The sequence below is a fragment of the Ambystoma mexicanum genome, chromosome 12 (genome assembly GCF_040938575.1).
Source record: "Ambystoma mexicanum isolate Mex_15411 chromosome 12, UKY_AmexF1_1, whole genome shotgun sequence".
Taxonomy (NCBI): domain Eukaryota; kingdom Metazoa; phylum Chordata; class Amphibia; order Caudata; family Ambystomatidae; genus Ambystoma; species Ambystoma mexicanum.
Genome location: NC_090936.1, coordinates 523,526,876 through 523,545,569, shown reverse-complemented (window position 1 = coordinate 523,545,569; position 18,694 = coordinate 523,526,876). Strand labels below are relative to the sequence as shown.

General features: G+C 43.4%; 1 protein-coding gene across 1 annotated transcript in view; it reads right to left on the bottom strand.

Moving 5' to 3' along the window:
• The window catches only part of LOC138513742 (cathepsin S-like), a 32,881-nt gene extending 14,470 nt beyond the window's left edge, over positions 1–18,411 (bottom strand). Inside the window, exons 1-5 of the mRNA XM_069628824.1 lie at positions 18,291–18,411; positions 15,848–15,951; positions 12,234–12,376; positions 9,392–9,574; positions 5,846–6,028 (exon numbers count right to left, since the gene is read on the bottom strand). Of these exons, the coding sequence (XP_069484925.1) occupies positions 5,846–6,028; positions 9,392–9,574; positions 12,234–12,376; positions 15,848–15,950 (612 nt within the window). The 5' untranslated portion in view covers position 15,951; positions 18,291–18,411. The remainder of the gene's footprint in view (positions 1–5,845; positions 6,029–9,391; positions 9,575–12,233; positions 12,377–15,847; positions 15,952–18,290) is intronic.
• Between the last annotated feature and the right edge of the window lie 283 nt (positions 18,412–18,694).

Below are 18,694 nucleotides of genomic sequence, written 5' to 3'. Positions count from 1 at the left end.
TTTTTAATCGCGGAAGATAATTTATTGAGCAGTTTGTAATTCATGTATCTTGATATTTGAAATAATAGTATTTTGATATTGACGTTTGTCCTTTATTCTTGATTAGAAGTGATTTGATATATGAATGACATATATGTTTCTTTTTTATGAAAGACCATAGATTTGGTCATAACACAAGACAAATAAAAAATAAATAAAAAAAGAATCTGAATCTTTGGATTGCAGTGTAGCCCGTTAAAAGTTTTGAAATCACACTGGCAATAACACAGTATGAAAAACTATTAGCCTGTGACCCATATTCAACATAGTGTTTCATGCACAAGTTACTATTGGAGAATTTGAACTCTTGATTTGTTTCCTGACTCAATGAAGTTGTGTCTGCATGGTCTGCAGTGACTTCAAGGTATAGAGAGTATGCGGGTATTCTCAGCCTTTGAGGGCCTGCCATTCTATTTGGGGACAGCACCTCTCATTGGCTGATGTGCCTTCACTATTGTGGCCAGACCAATCCCCAGTTGACATCTTCATGACCATGTTGTACAGACTACAATGAGTCAAATCACTGATCTACCCAGAATATAAAAACTGTGTTACATACGTGAAATAGTTAGAACCCTTTCTTAGAACTGGGCACATTGCCAATACAGCACAGGATAATTCAACCCTGTACCTCGGATAATGTCAGAGTATGTATAAGCTTATTATTTCCAACTTTTTGGCCGTATACAAAAATTGATGCAAAAACTGATTTAATTCATAGATTTCCTATGACCCTAGCCATGTCTCAGAATTCTCTGATTGATTTACTTATTGTAAACAGAAATCAGTCTCAGCTAGGTTACATTTTTTTATTTAAAGGTAAAATGTATTCTAGCAGCTTCATAAGCATGGCAAACATGGCATAAGTGATGCCAAATATTCCAAGGAGCAAGAGCACGTCATTGGGACACTCCTATGCAGAACACTGTACAGATGGTTTGGCACAAGAAGATATGGGGATTTGCTTAGATTCTGGCTTTTTTGGTCAACTTTGCAAAGACAGAGTTACAGCCTAGGTCTCCATTTTGCAAGTCATTAACTTAGCCCCCAAGTCATATCTCTTTAAGTGGGGATTGTTTCTTGCTTATGAGTCCAACTCTCTGCTGACGTGTTCAGTCGGCAGAATTACCTTTCTTCATAAGGCAATCTTGAGTACCATATATAGTAGTCCACCTGTCATTTGACTGGAGGTTTTTGCAACATCTCTTTTACAATTGGGGGTGAAGCTGAAATGAAATAATGCTCCTATGTCCCACTCCATTCCATGAATACAGAAAACGAGTATGTTTTAATAATGGAGTACTTTTCTTGTAAGGTCTTCCAAGCTTCCACCCAACCGGCTCAGCCAAAAATCACCATCACCACCATGCTTCCTGGAACTGATTGAAGCTCATTAGCTCATCAGCTATGTAACGAGGTATCTAAAAGGTGCAATTTATGCTGCAAATGCAATCAGACGATAAGGTGTCTCAACATTACATGCACATTGAACAGAAATCTTTGGTGACAAGTTCAATAAAGAAGTACAGGGAACACATGAAATTTACTTTATCTTGACAAAATCCATCATCAATGAAAACAATTTTAAAGTTACTTGCATTGACTATTGCTATTGGGAAGACATTATCAAGCTTTGCACACATTTCTGTCCTCACTTCCGGATAAATTGGCCCCATTATCCGCTACCGGAATGCTAACTCATTAAACTTTGTGCAGAAATGGTAGAAGAAACATTCAGAGAGGGGCATGACCCATTTGAAACCTCAGCTCTGTATGCGTTGTATTTCCACCAATGTAACAAATCAGTTACACTTACACACCAGGATTCCTTGTGCCCAAAATCACTTCAATACATATTTCTATGATAGTAGCCCCACCTAAGAATCTCTTCCATACACTAGGTCACCTTTTGACTTGACATTTCATTGAGGAAAGGTATGACACTAGTATGGGAAATTCTCTTGCCTTCATTTTTTTTTCATTGTTAGTGTTTAACTGCTTGACCTGAGATATAGAATGTGGTCTCTCAATGTGGTAGATCTTGTTCCAGGCTGGGTATTGGAGTGTCTCTTAGTGCATATTGCCCCCTTTATTCACACTATCACTAACCAGTTCCTGACTGGCAAAGCTTTGCCAGAGAACCTAAAAACTCAACTGGTTTAGCCATTGCTGGAAAAATCTGCCTGCATTATATTAACGCTTGTCAAATATAAGCCTGTTTTGAAATTCCTCCCATTTTCCCATTTATCGAAGCAATAGTCTTATTCTGACACACAGGGCCTCATTACGAGTTTGGCGGCAGCCATGGAGCAATTCGAGCTGCCGTCAAACTGGGCTCCTTTACCGGGTTCCCAGAATGGGGAATTACCGGGCCATTCCGAGTATGGAGGGCCCGGTAATTCCTCCCTCTGAGAACCCGGGCCCGGACCTTCCCCATTCCCATCTGAGCCCCCATAGGGCTCAATGGGAATGGGAGAGGGAGCTAGCAACGGGCCGATTATGACCGGCCCGTTGTTAGCTCCCTCTTCCCATCGCGGGACCCGGTAACGACGCCTGGTTTTACCAGGCATCCTTACTGGGTCCTGGGAGGTGACCTCGTAATTTCGCGGGACGGGTTTAACGGGTCCGGCTCCATTAGCGGAGCCAGTTAACCCGTTCCGTGAATCTCGGAATGAGGCCCACTATCTCTTTGATCCCATAAAATCTAGTGTTTGCCCACAATCTGGTAGTAGTTCTGTACTTTATTATCGATATTGAATCAATAATATTTGTGACAAATATAAATCTTTGTAAATGTGAGATGTGTTTTAATATCATTCTCTTGGACTCATTTTAAATTTCTTTTAAAACAAGTCCTTTGTTCACTGATTATGTTTACATTGGGAGACCCTTCCGTACCTGAAACCCACCACCCACCCATCATTCTGGTTATTGGGGCCCCCCGTGCAGGGCTCAGTTACACTGCCCCTTCCTGCACTTCTCCCTGTGAGTAAGGCCTACTATTCGGTAACTTCGTGCTCATGCCCTGCCTGCCCCGCTGCCCTTTTCTTTGCCTCTTTCCCTTCTTTTAAAGGATTAAAGGAAGGAATAAGTGGCCAAAAGGAGAGGTTGTAGAGTCAAAGTTGAACAAAGCAGGGAGTTTTGCTGCCGATGGTGGAAATTCTTGTGCGCTTACCCTAAAAAACTGGGTTGTGGGGAGATATTTGACATCAAAAATTCCTCAACAAAATCACAATTCATTTTACCTGTTGATTTTATTTAATGTTTTTAGAATGTTTTATCTTAGAATATATTGCATCACTTTGTACAGTGTCACCAAATCAGGCTAATGTCATATTGTTTTACTATATTTATCTGCATTGTTTCCTCCCATCAAACACTATTCTTTTTACTCGCCTCACAGGGTTAGGAGGTATCTCCCAAGCCTCCTTGCCATGGTTCCTCCCTTTCTTCCATAACAGGCTCCATTGGGGCAAAATGGGTAAAAATCGCTTTGAATCCATGATGATGTGCTGTGGAATCACACAACGAAACCTACTGTCACCCATCTTGTTTACAATTTCTCTGATCCTCTTGTTATATCTCATCAGGTCCACTGTGTCCAGATACCACTGATATGGGAATTACATTCCCATATATCCTTCTGTAGATGGACTTTCAGATCAGTGCTGAGTAATCACTGACTGCCCCAATTCTCAGTGAAAACTGGAAGGGATTAGTCTGGCCTCAATTGAACCTAGGCAGGACTCAGGATGTTCCACTGTGTTTCAGGAAAGCCTGTCTTCAAGTAGCTGCCCACTACCTGTCCCAGATTGTTTGAGAACATGATTGAGCCTACAGATGTATAGGAACAGTGTATGGGTTCTGATGGATGCAGATGTTGCAATTATACATCCATTAAATTTCACAGTGAAAGGGGTCTTTTTTCAAAATGCTGTGTATTAAACAACATGAGCGTTATATTCCCAGTGGAGATTAATCTGCTGAGTTGAAAGCATAGAGCCTATCCATATGTTGGTATCTTTGCCAGTCTCGCAAGCTTCTTGCAGGTCATACAGAATGTAGAAATTTGTATTTTCTGAACATTGTAGAAATGAAACACTTATGCAGATATCAATGGACTGTAGAATAGCTCCTTGTGATGAGAGTCGCTGGCCTGGGCTGCCAGTAGAATTGGTGTGGAAAGGGCTACATTAACATTTTAATCTGACCCTGAAACTCTGCACCACCGGCTTTGGGTGGCAATCTGGTGTTCTAGAGCCTCGGAGTTAGGAGAAACTCTACCTAATTTTAGACCAGCTCTATGATGTTTTAACACTGGGCACATTTTATGGGGGAACACTTTTCAGTCTCATTGAATCTGCTCGGGTGGGTTCCATGTGGTTTAGCTCTGTTTTTTTTGCATGCACAAATGTTTTATTTTTGAATGTTTACCATATATAAATTCAGCGCAGCAGCAACCTGTGGCGAAGCCCTGGCCCCTGAACCCCCCAAGAACACCCCACCCCTAACCTTAAAAATAATTATCCCCATTACCAAACTGTACTTTAAAAAAAGTATACATTGCAGGAGAATTTCTTGGCAATTAATATTCTGCACTGAATATTGTATGTGGTGAATATTCTACAGTTAAGTAACTCCCTCGACCTTGAGTGCCACAAATGTTTCCACCGTGGCGGGGGTCTCCACATAGATCCATTCTCTCGGAGGAGACCTGTCTGACAAGATGTCAAATGGACTGTGCGTTTAAGCGGCCAGGTGAGTAGGAAAAGGGACCATTCAGCCATTTTCCCACAAACTGGGTCAGAGTGGGATTGCTTTCTGTAATACCACTCTACACATGCTTTATAACCTGGGGGGGGAGGGCAGAATTTCCTTCTGCCAAGGCAGACAGTAAATCCGTTGTGATGACACCCAGGAATTAGCTACATATTTCTGTTAAAGTTCTACTCAACATGGGATGCCGTGTATATTAGGTTCATGATCAAGCCCCATACTCCCACATAGGCTCTTCAGATCAGCGGGGAATTCATTACCATGTTTTACACCCTGAGCTGGAGCAGTTCTACAATCCAAGATGCTAGTCTTTAGAGCGAGTGTCTGTATACGCCAAGATCAGAAGCGATCATGTGAATTTCTATATCCAGCTGTTTCCAGCCTCACTGATTTCTGCCCTTCATAATTGCCAAAGGCCCTTGTGTCCTGACTCTGCTTATCACCTGGGGACGATTAGTTAATTACCAAGGTGCATTACAAAGGTTCACCCTGACTCACTAGCACAACACTTGCAGAGACTCACAGTCTGAGGGGTTGGCCCCCTTTACTCTGGAGAACCCCGGAACTAGCCTGATGGGAACCCCTGCCACGGATGGTGGAAACTCTGCTGCAAGATGTTGAAGCATTGCAAAAACTGCATAACTCTAGAAAATCCTCACACATTTTCCACATCACTGATTTACTGTTTTGCGTGGCTATTGTATGAAACTATTCATTTTTGCTATGTGACTTAAAACTAATAAATACGCAGCAGTGTTCTGGTCACTCTTTACTACTTCGGATGGTCTGTGCTCTTTCCCCATCACTACATCCCAGGGTAACTAGAAAGATGCCCCACAATGTCCTCTAGTAAGGAAAGGGCCCAGCACTTGATTCTTGCCATGTAGGGTCTCCCACTCGAGCAATGTGGATCTCTTAGACAAAGGTTACATGCATGACTCTGTGTCTTGTTCATTCATGCATTAGATCTCAATGCTTGTTCTGAACTCATGGTCTCCTTGGTGAAATAGAATAGCTTAGAACGCCTTACGTGCTCGACATATTCATAGTCTTCGGCCTTCATGATGCCGTGTTCACTGACATATTCTAGGGCCTTTCTCGGGAAGCCTCCGCAGCATCCTTCATCGTTCTGATCGCAGTCCACAAGTTGCTGCTCGCTCATGTTCAGGAGTTGTTTGTGCTTAATGCAATAACGAGACTCCAGTGTTCCCACCTGTGTGAAGGAGACGACAGTGATGCTTAATTACCAAAAGGAAATAGAACCATAAAAGAGGACAACCACTGATCAATGACAATTGTGTAAAATAGAAATAATAAGTACCAAGAGCAGCAGTGTTTGCCCTTCTCATGGAAGCTAGAAGGGGGACAAGTTTGCAATAAAAAGACTACTCGAGATGAGGCCTACACATTACCTTTCTCAAAAATGTAGGTGTCAGTGTAGGACTAGGAATAATGGCATCCTCTTAATGCTGCTCATCCTACAACTCTTCTTAGCCTTTGGCACTGTTGCCATGGCAATCTCATCAACCATCTCCCAGTAGCCATTGGAGCCTCTGACTCCTTACTTTAATGTTGGGGATCCTTCATAGGGCTCAGAAAGAAACAACTGAAATGGGACCCCTTCTACTCGCTTTCGGTCTAGGTTCCCAGTGCCGTTCCCATGATGCTCCTTATCCCATTTTGAGAAAATCATGACAACCCAAAGCTGACCGTTTCATCCTTATTCTGGCCACAACAAATATACCTCAAATCAACAGTAAAGAAGAAAATGTTAACATAACATCCAACGGAATGAGCACCCGCGAGGAGTGGATGTTGACACGTGGCCTCAAACCATTTCAAAAAAGGTATCTTTCTTGGAGGACAATGATGTTCTTTCCTCCCTCGCTCATCCACCCTCTTTGCCCACTCCACCACTATTAAAAAACATAATTAGCAGCATTGGCGTCTTTGTAGACCACAACCCCAGCATGAACTCCCAAATCAACCCCTATAAAAAAAAATCCAACTTGCACCCCAAGTTGATCCTTTTGATCCACTAAGTATTCCCCAAATCAATCCCAGGAGAAGAAGGAAATGATGCTTCCCTGCCCAGACCAGCAAACTTTGAAACAAATGTCACTCTTTCCCAAAGATTACAGTCTAATACACCCTTCTAAATCCCACCAAACATATTAAAACATTCCTTTTCAATTCAAACTCCTGACACCTGTAATTGACAGATATGACCGAAACAAGCCAAATTCTACACAGAAGAAGTATTCGGTTTGACACGTGTCCGCTGCACACAAATCAGAATCACAGAATAAGGTGGAGTTGTCAACTTGACAAGATCTTTCAGCAAGATGTTTACGTGAAGGTTGTTAAAGGAGTCAGGGAAACAGACCTTTTCGGAGTCAAGGAAAGTCAGGGAAACAGACTTTTCCCCTTACCCTCCTAATTTAACAGAGGTTCCAGAACAACTCCAAATCCTGTCCAGGCTAGTGTGGCATACCATTTCAATGTATGCATCAGTTAAGGGCAGCTTAGACCAAACTGCATAATCAACCGCCAACAATGGACAGGTTAACATATATCTGGGACTTTATCTCGCAAATGATGTCCTTCATCCTCCTTAGAGAAAACGTTATAGACTGATTACTGGAACCTAGCCTGCCAGATGAATCTTATACCAAAACTGAGCAACAAAAACAATCATTGGCAAAGCCACAGGTTTTTGCCTTTGTATGGCGACCTTCTTTGGCTGTGTTAGCGCCACCTATCATGTCCCTAGCAGAAAGATGGTGGTCTTTTTTCCAAAGATTACCATCAAAGTCAGGAAGCTAGTCCAATGTAGGTGTCATGAAAAATAAAATCCTTGTTCGGATTTAAACTACTCCTTTCCATGCATTGGTCCACCACCGTTCTCCCACGTGGACTTCCGCTTCCTACTCCCCATCCCATCTAACAGTAACCCTTGTGTGTTTTGGGCTATTTGGAATTTTTGGTTTAAAGGGATTTCTGCCAATTTTGCCTTCTTCATATTTAGCACAAAAACACATATTCCGGGACCTTTTTCTCAGGATTGTAATTTACTGCCCAGGTATTTTTTATAATAATTCATAATACACAGAGGTTTCTAAGCGTGGATCCTGTGTTGCTCAGCGTTGTCTTGCTTCCAAGGAGAGTGCATTGCCCCTGAGCCATCCCCCCGAGACTGTGGGACGATGGGTATGGCCCCATAGTTGCTGCTACCTCCTCCCGCAACACTCCTCACACCCATGGCGAGCTCCTATTATCTTGAAAGATGACGCTGAGAGGAAGAGTCCAGCGTTGCTACTCCATGCTCCTGCAATGATAGGGATCCAGTGAATTCTTTCCTGTGAATGGCTACTTTCAAAGCCAGCTGCAGGAGTAGAGTGCTGTGAGCCAGCACTCTTCTCATGCGCTGAGGAACTGGCGGCTGGCGATCAGTGCAGCGCTGCTCCACCCTAATGTTCCCATCCACCTCCTCGTTCCCGTTACCATGGACCGTACAAGCAGATAGACAGGGAGGCAATGAAGCTGCAGATTGTCTTTCTGCTGATTCCTCCCCTGCTCCACCTCCACACTCCTGCTATTCAATGTAGCGATAATAGAGAGGTAGGTGAGGCAGAGGGATCTCTTCGTTCTCCACTGCCCACGTTCGGTGAAGGCGAGGGCAGCGAGTGAAATCCCTCCACGGGCAGCATCGCATTGAAATAGTAGAGATATTATGTTCTCATCTCTTTCAAAACCATGAAAAGAGAAGTCTACATGCCTGTTCCGTTCCAATGCAATAATATGACTGATAGGAAGTCTAACAAGTGCTGAGAGACATGAACTCGGCATGCCACGGAAGGGCAGAAAAAATAAAAATGGGTGCACAGTTCAATACATGCTAGAGTTTAGACCTGTGGGTAGCGACTTCAGAACCATTCAAACGAGACAAAATAAATAATGGTGAAAAAACATTCACTATAATTTGCATACAAAAACATTTCCAATGTCTATACTTGGGAACTCTCAAGATTTTGAATTTGGGTTATTACTGTTTCTTCGGGTTACCCCCCTTGCATCCCAATTATAATATGTTTCATAATAACCAGAATATGTTTCATAATAACTACACGTATGAATGCCATAGTTCTTTGGTTTCGAGAACTTGTATATTTTGTGGTGCCGGTTCACATGTTTCAGTAGATACATATAGCCTTGTCCTTGGTAAAATGATACTTATCAGCTGCTGAGGCAGAACTTCTTTCAAAGCAAATAAAAGCGATGGTCAAACAAAAAACATTGGGACTGTCCTCTTTGTCCATGTGACAGCGATGCTCTGTTCAGTAAGGGAGGTCAGATGGACAGTACCCAACTATGGAGGGGCCGGGACAGTTTGTTTTTCGTGGTTTGGCTAGAGAAGTTCCCAGCGGCGGCCGTGGTAGTCCACCTGAGGGCTAAATCAATCCCTGAACACGGGAGCCTTGAGGGTTTTAAGAGAAATACATCCCTGGCAGTACGACATCAGTAGAGGGAGAGTGCAGCTCAAGAGTTACACACAACCTGTTACTTAAATACTTACAGTGGCAAATGCCCAGCAAGATCCACAAATGCCTTGATTTTTGGGTGTTGTGACGCAGTTTTCTTTTCTCCAGTCAACATCTTTCGGAATGTTGACGTTAGTTTGGAGATTTCGGACTTCAATGGGTTTCTCTTCTGACGATGGGCGTTTCAGACATCCTATTGACTTTCGTTCAATTGAAGTCTGTATAGAAAGGCATATATATAAAAAAACATCTTAACGTATAGAATCGTTCTCATGTGATGTTTCACTTATAGCCCCAAGAAATTACAAAAACATACCAATCTTAAATAAAGGGATGCAAATATGAAGAGTGAGATACATATCACGATATTCTCCAGATTTAACATGCCCTAGCCACGTTTCCCCTCTCAAATATTCTTTTTAAAATGACATTTCTAAACTTGGGCCACATATGGCATGAAAGACATGCCTGATCATGTGGTCCTGTCTTGAACACACATCTCTACCTTAACTACATTACACTGAAATACACAAAAGTCAAGTTAATGTGATTGTCATTAAATAAAAAAGTAATCTATATGAATCACGTCGATATTAATCTATATTTGTGTTTCCTATTTAGGAGGATAAGGAGAGGAGCTTTGGCGGGAAACGCTGCACATAAGCCCATGTGAGATGCACATTTGGACACAATAGCCATTTGCTGTTGCGATATGGTCGGAGGACACGAGTGGACCACACTGACAGACAATAAATACTATATGAAAAACATTAGAAGTATTTTCAAATGCCACAAGATCAGCAATTAGCAGTTTTCAGATCTATGTACAGGTGGTAGGACCGGATGGCAATCGTGGAGGGTGTAATGCCAGTAGACAGCGGCGGTGCTGTTCGACTGAAGGCATGTGCTTCTTCAGGACAGTACTGAAGCATAATGCAGTGGGGATGGACTTGATGTCAGGGGATGGGCAGTTCCAGTGTGGGGGAAGTGTGTAGGGTGAAGGAGTCAAAGTTCTCAGAGGGAGGCCTGTGAACAGTGAATATCTTCATGTATTGTTATGTAAAGACTGAGAGATTGAAAGTCTGGTCTGTACATGAATTTGACACAGCTAGAAAAACAGGTTAGCAACATACACACCTATTCCAATTGTGTGTATGTTTTTTTCTAAACAAAGGGAGGGCCTGAATGCCTATATACAAACAGACACTTTATACAGGCAAACATACATCCTCGAATGTAACTTAAGGTTATGTTTATCGAAATCCTCACAATTTGGCAAGACACAATATGTCAGAGTTATCAAAGCATTGGCATCTCCAAAGACACGTCAGATCCTTTTCATCAAAATAACGATAGTGCAGTCCTCCTACAATACTGGTAGGAAACCCCAGGTATGAAGTGAAGCTTTTTGTAACTATACATTTTCTGATTTTGTACACACTTGGGAAGATCCCACACAGCGTGTCTCAACTTCTGATTCCCCACTCCTCCGCTAGTTTTTTATGATGTGTACCTGTACACACACAGATGCTGTGCATCCTCCGAGGAACACACAGGTTTCCAGAGTATGCTGTTGTGCATTATTTTATTATTTTGGTGTGAGGTGTGAGTGTGTGTGTGTGGAGCATATAACACTGATCACCCTCCTCATGCACAAGAACACTTGTCTCTCCAGTCAGTCTGCTAGGGTATTTGTGTTGATCTTTTGGGGGGCAGGTCTGTCGGTGTATGGAAGTGAAACTTACATGGAAACAGAGAACTCTGTCTGGCCATCGCACTTGAATGAAGATGACTCTGTCTTAAATTGGGACGGTTGCGGTAATCATCCAGATACAGTACAAATACGCAGAATAATCATCATTGACTAATCCGTAACTGAACCCACAAAGATAACACACTTAATATGCAATGTCATTGTCTTGTTCGCTATTTGTTACAAGTGTACACAAGGTTGTTCAACCTCTTCCCAAGATAGCATAAGGTTTGGAAGTCGAAACATAAGGATACCTACAGCCAGAAGCAGGCCTACACTTTCCTAATCCATTGAGTTAGTATTCCCACGTGTGTGCGCAAGCTTGAATGCCAACATGCAAAGACTGGATGTGAATTTGCAGCATGGTGTGCAAGTAGCGCATGCTTTGCTTGTGGGGCCAGTCTGACTTCTTGGAGTTTGCGTACAATTTAAGAAAGTAAGATTGGCAGATCCCAAAATGTAAAGGTAGCTGCAATTCACACAATTCTGGGGGTTCATTTACGATGTGTTCTAGATTCGGGTATTGTTTCAAAAGAACCAAACAATAGTCCCCTCCAGCTTAGATCACAACATATAAAACGTATTTGGCCCTAAACTGGGATTTTCCTCTAAGCCATTATAGCCATAGCTCTTAATGTGGTGGGTGTTCGATGGTTGGCTACTGCTAAACCTCCCTTGTGTACAGCAATTCATATCCTCAACTGCGTGGATACTTCAGATCATTGATATGATATGATATGATATTTTATTGATATCGCGCTAGCACACAAGTGTTTCGCACACATTGGTATTTCATGTAGAGCTTCACCTCTTTTCTAGCCACACCATATAGAAAGACATTGAGGAATGGAAACAACCCCCCACGTGCCCACGACATGCCTGTTGGGAGTTCATATATTGGAACCATGCTAGCCACGTGAGCCTTTGTGGCACATTGCATTGTATTGCATTGAGAATACTCAATTCTCAAGGGGATACAATGAGATATAAATCAAGGGAAGCAGTGGTTGTATGTTGGCGGAGATGACTCCATACACTCATTTCAACATATGCTGAAGCCACTTGTTCAGCGTCACCGGCTCTTTGACAATTTAAAGGACGGGCCAAAAGTTGTGAATTCTCACCTTATCGGCAAAGTGGTTCATTTCTAACCGGAAGTTCTTTTTGCCTTGGTCTGCCAGGAGGTTGTGATTCTGCACTTTGTGCCAAGTGGCCTCCCACGCGTTCCTTCGTAACTCCTCCTCCTCCTCAGTTATGTAGTTCCTTTCTGATCAGAACAAGAAAAACAAATATGGACATTATTGCCTAGGACACTTGTTGAATACCCATCTTGTCTAAACCTTTCCAAGAGATCCCTTTCCGAGTAATATCTGCAATTTTTACCGGCATGCATGGTGTTTAAAAAAAAACAGTCAGCAATTTATGTATGTTATATTATGCAAACTTTTAAAGTGCACTGTCACCAGAAGTATCTTGGCGCTAAGAAGGAGAGAGGGAGGAATACCAGTAAAAGGCCAATGAAAGCTTAGAATAGCAGGATCTTCACAGATTTTCTGAAAGCTAAATGGTTAGATATAGCCCTAATCTTTGGTGGCAAGTTGTTCCACATTTGAGCCGCAGCCACCGGAAAAGCCCGACCTCCAATCCGTTCATGACGGTAAGGGGGAACCACCAACAGATGGGATGCTGAGCGCAGCGGGTAAGAGGGGAAGTAACGGATAAACTTAGACTGAAGATATTCTGCCCCCAGTCAATGAAGCACTCGGTAGACAATGAAGAGTAACTTAAACTCAACTCTCTGACTAACAGGGAGCCAGTGTAGAGCATGCAGTACCGGGGTGATATGTGCACCATAGGGAGAGCCGGTCGCAATACGTGCGGCCAGATTTTGAAGGTACTGAAGCCGCTGTAGTGCCAGGCAAACCTGTATGAAGAAACTGGATCATCACTGACAGGCTGCTCTTGTAAGACATGTGCGCCATCGTTCTCAATTCTAGTTCTGTTAGAGCACCCTGTGGCCTAACTCCTTTATCATCTCCAGTGCTTGATGTCCCATTGGAGAATGCAGTCCTGTGACAAGGGGGCCTACATTTAGAGGGCATCCATTGCCATAGGAGTAGGCACAGACTGCGAGGTATTCCATGGCTGCTGGGGCCAAAACCTGAAGACCTTCTGCCACCGTGGGCCTGATGACCAGAAGCTACCAAGCCATGGGTCAAGGGTCCTATCTAATGTCTGCAACAGGCAGGAGACTGCAGATGGTGGAGTCCCTCTGTGAGCCAGGACATGTGGCAGACTGCATGGGTCATACGTGGGGTGGAAGGTCCTCTGCACAGTGCCAGGGGTTTTGTGGGGATGAGGGTGGCATTGTATGAGCTTGAGTTCAGGCGCCATTACTAACAGGAAAGAATTTGTTTACAGTGTAAATTTTATAGGGTAATACTTCGAACAATTATTTTATTCCTGGCTGGGGGAATGTAGACTATGCTAGCGGTCGTAGCAAGCGCTTACATATGACCGAACAGACTATGATATGTAGAAACAGGAAGTAAGGTTTGTTGTCCCGTATTGAAAAAAAGATTGGTGAAGATGTTTGTTTGATTTGTCAAATATTCCAATGCATCATCCACTAGAAACTGACACAGATGACATCAAGTTGAGGAAAGCAGGTCATGGTAGAGCTTGCGTTGTATATAAGTTAAGAAAAGAAAACATTAACTAAGAAAAGAAGACAGTGATGAAGGATACAAAGATGGTCTGGAGGAAAGAAAGACGAAACGATAAAGTAAGAAAAAAGAAAGAATGGAAGGATGAAAGGAAGGAGGGAGCAAAGATGACATGAGATACAAAGAAGGAATGAAGAAAATAAGTTGAAAGAATGAAGGCATGCTGATGGAATGGGATATAAAGGGTTAAGGAAGGTAAGCCAAGAGGAAGAATGGAAGAATACATGGATGGAAAAAAGAAAAGTAAAAAAAAGGAAGAAGGAAAGAAGGCACGAGAAAAAAGATAGAACAATGCGAAGGAAGGATAGCGAGAAGGAAAGAAAGAAAGGAGTAAAGACAAAGGTGACTAGATGTATAACACATCATTGCAAAATAGCACTAAACCTGTTCTGCTTGTCAACCCTAATCGTTACAGCGGCCGTTACAAGTACGGAAATCCTATGACTGCACCGACTGTAAGGGCAGCGGCGTCGTGATGCTGGGAGGAACAGTACAAACGATATTTTATTTTAGTCTCTGTTAAGACCAATGCAAATTGGGTTTTTGCCTTCAAGTGTCATGAAGGCTTCTCAGGGCCTGTTCAACCTGTTCTAGCAAGTCTGTATGACAGTAGTAAGCTCGGGATAAGGGGTCCATATTTATCAGGTGTTGCCTGCTTTGGGCCTGGACAGCGGCACACCGAACGCCCCTCCCCGCCCCCAACCCCACCCCCCCACCCCCCCGCCTCTTAAGGTAAAAGCTGCTGTTGAGAGCATGTTACCTGAATATAACAGCGGAGAGCAATGGTGTATTGACTGGGTATAATTTAAACTGGCAATGATGTGCTAAAATGGCATAATGTGATGTGAATTGGCCCTAACGTAAAGTGGCAGTGATGTGTCACGTGGGTGTAATGGAAATAATGTGCTAGATAAGCATATGGGCTCTGCATACTGACTATGTGATAATTAGGCAAAATGGAAACTGGACATCATTCTATAAATGGGTTTAATGGAAACCGGAGATAATGCACTAAGCGGGCATATTGGAGGGTTACAGTGATGTTTCCACTGTAACCAGGTGGCTATAGTGGAAACTGTCAACATAAGCATAATGTAAATGACCATGCTATGCTAAACGAGAATGCTGGTTAGCTGCCATGATCTGCGTAATGGTGCAAAGGAAATTGTCCATGGTGTGCCAAGTGGCCATCAAATTGCTGTGCTGCTTGGCCATTGTATAAACCTGAGGAAATGTACTAAATGAGCATAATGTTAAGTGGAATGGATGTAAGAGCCGGGCATAATGGAAACTGCAATTATGAACACGGGAAATGATGTCTAGGGAGGATAGCTCAGGGGCAACGGGGTCGTCTTGGAAGCAAGACGATGCAGGCGCAGAGCAACACAGGTTCGAATCCCGGGTCCCGCTTAGAAACCTCTGGGTATTAAGCCGGTATAAATAACCAACTACAATCTGCTAACAGGAATAGTACATGCCGAGAAATGAGCAATACGACAGTGATCTGTTTCAGATATGCATTTATACAAGCATTAAGAAAGAAAAGGAATCCTAATTTGGCGACACATGTTGTGCCTTGCAGTGACCTTGGCACTTGCGGGATGGTGCAGATAAAGATGCCTGCTTCATAATACTCTGGAGAGTGAGGGGGTGCACATGGGGTGGCCGTCGCCACATCCAATGAGGCACAGTGTGAGAGATCCCCCTGAGGAAGGTCCCTACTGGAGAGGGGGCGCACCTGGACACAGGATAGGAAGACCAGGACCTTCTTAATGCACACTTTCCCGAATCCCAAGCACGTGTGTTGAGCTGGGTCATACATGGCAAACCACTAAAGGTTAAGGGAAATGTTAACAGCTTTTGCTGGCCAATGGCGCTCCCCATCACCTGTCAATTCGGAGGAGTCCAATCTCAATGAACTCCTGGAACCAGCGGGCACCATTAGAGCAGCTGTGATGCCCAACAAATCACACATGGATGGAGTTCACGCACCCACAAAGCGTCCTCCTTACCATGCCTGGACTTCCACATCTGCCATTCTCGGTCCAGGTGTCTGGAGGCGATGGACAAGGCTAGCGACGATGTCAGAAGGATGACGCCTGGCAGCAGCTGCATCCTGCAAAAAAAAAACCCACGGGGCAACGTCACATGCGGATATCTTTGGCAACTGTCACCTCTGAGATCGGGTTTAGCTTCTGAAGGCTCCACAAGCTCCCCTCTACCACTCGATGTTCTGAAATTGACCCCCCATTGTGTACACTCGGTCTCCATCAGTAATTCCCCCTCTGCCCCCCACTAAGCAGTTGCACCCACCCATTGATGTATAGGCACTTACTGGGCGCTTACATTTCTATGTTGTCACCCACAGCAGGAAAGACTTACTTACCTCCAGAAACTACTTTACTGTAGAACTCAAGGCTCCTCCCTGGTCCATGCGCTTTCAAACTATTTGACCCCTTTTGCTGGGGTCAGACATTTTATGAAGGCAGGAGACACAAGGCGGAAACTTGACGTGGAGCCATCGCTGCCCTGGTCCCCGTGCCAGTGAAAGTGGGCAGCGCCAGTGGGTGGGCGCGGCTGACCTCTCAGTAGAGGCTCCGTGTTGGCCATTGAGTACTGGGGGGTCACACGGATTTTCCGCAATGTTTATTTATTTATTGATGTAGCTAAATGTGTGGGAAATCATTCTGCTCCTTTTATTACGCAAATAGAAAACAAATGACAACATCCATTCGCTCCATGTTTGTCTGAATGATGACATCTTTTTTTAATATGTGTATTCCATATTTGTTGTTGCAGAAACAGGAAACATTACTTGACTTACTGCATTGTTACTTCTGCGCACTTTTATAGGGCGATTTTTTAGGGCGACACTTCATATTACTGGGCACAGAGGACTCACTGGGCGGAAGGGCGGCATGCTTTATTTGTAAACACGGTAATGACGGTAAGCTAGCTCAGTGAGGCGAATGCCTGCGGAAGAGATCTGGCTGGAAGCGGCAGGCAGCATGACATAGTCTCAGAGGGGCCAACTCACGCCATCATATTTCCATTGAGTTGGGCAATAAGACATTGCATCGCTCCGCAGCCAAGAGACGAGTCCGTCTTTTGATTACGTGCTAGAAGTTGGTTATATCTAATATATAGTGAATATTTTTGCATGCCAGAACCACCAGAATGAGGCCAACAACCAGCCAAGAGGAGGTGCCCACAGAACATTGCACGAGGGGGTGCCATACTTTCATAATGACTCAAGGACTCAAGGCAAGGAAAGTAAAAAGAAGACACCATTAATATGACGGCAAGAAGTTGGGGTGTAAGTTCCTTGATCCCAATCGAGTATAATAGGGGAAAAAATCCACAGCCACAGTCAAACACATTCTGCATTTACAATTAATTAATTTTTCTGACATCCTATCAGAGAAAACTGGAAACAGTGGTGGGGTTTTACTTTAATCTGAATGTGTCTCCCATCTTTTATGGCTAGTTGGGGTACTTTATTCTCCATACTGTTCACTAACACGGCCTCTCTTATGGCCTCCCTTTTACAGCATATGCTCACTGCCTCGACTTTGTTTCCTTCTGAAAGTTCATTGAAGCTTTGTACAGTCTGCTTATCCTCACCCCAAAGACTTGATTTGATGTAGGATTTATAACGCGCATATCCTGAAGGAACCAAGCGGCGAACCACATCTAGCCGCAGACTGTATCAATAGTATGAAACACAGTTACAGCTACTCAATTGCAGTTTACTTAAAAAGATATGTTTTTAGTTGTTTCCTAAACATCATCAGCGACTCCATTTTTCGTAGATGGAGTGGAAGACTGTTCCAGGCAGCGGGCCAGCCACTGGGAAACATCGATCCCCCAAGGGACAGACTTAGATGGAGGGACTACTAAGACATCTTGGTTCATAGATCACAGTGATCTTGTGGGGTTATAGTTTTGATCTTCGAAATTAAGTATGGCGGTACTAGGCCACAAATACATCTGAAAACAAGACACAAAAACTTAAATCGAATCCGCTGGATAACTGGACTTGCCTTCATCCTAATTATCAGTAAATACTAGTTTGAAATAGAGGACTCTGAAAATCTAGTAATCTCTCTAAGGGACATTTGGTATTCTGTTCAAGGAGTTGCCTTTCACACTTTGTACTGTCGCAGGAAGCAGACATTTGGGCGTCAGACCTGAACCTTAACAAGTTATCACAGTTGGGTTTGGATGTCATTTTCAATTACAAGTGAATAGCAATATCACAACTAGACATTAAATAAATATGTACATATCTGTATATGGCTATTGAAAGCTCCTATGTATTATGATACTATCATTACTCAACTTCCATGTCATCGCTTTACATCAGACATACAGCATTTTAAAAACCATAGATTTAAATAGAAACATGCATTTGTTAGAATTATCATTTTTCAGCTGAACAGGCTGATAACGTACCTGGATGGTAGGATTAGGTTTTCTCGTGATCCCAATGTGCTGGCTCTAGAGGCCTTCTTGAAGACGATGCAGCCTTCTCTCGCTGGAGCCCCTTTATTGACCCACTGGAGACTGATAAGGGCCTCCATTTCCTGCCTTGTTTCCGCAGTTGAAAGCCTGTTTGGGGGCGTGATTGAAACGTCACACAACGGTGATGGCAAGGGTAGATGAGGTCTTATCATAACCGTTTCCTCAATCAGATCTCTGTGCACTATTCACATGTTTGTAACCTCCGGGCCCATTGATAAACTGCACCAACCGTTAACCGACCAACCGACCCTTGGATAACTGTGGTGTGGACACCAAATACCCAAAGGCAATTGTAACGCGTGCCTCTCCGTTAATCGCATTAAGCCCACATTCTC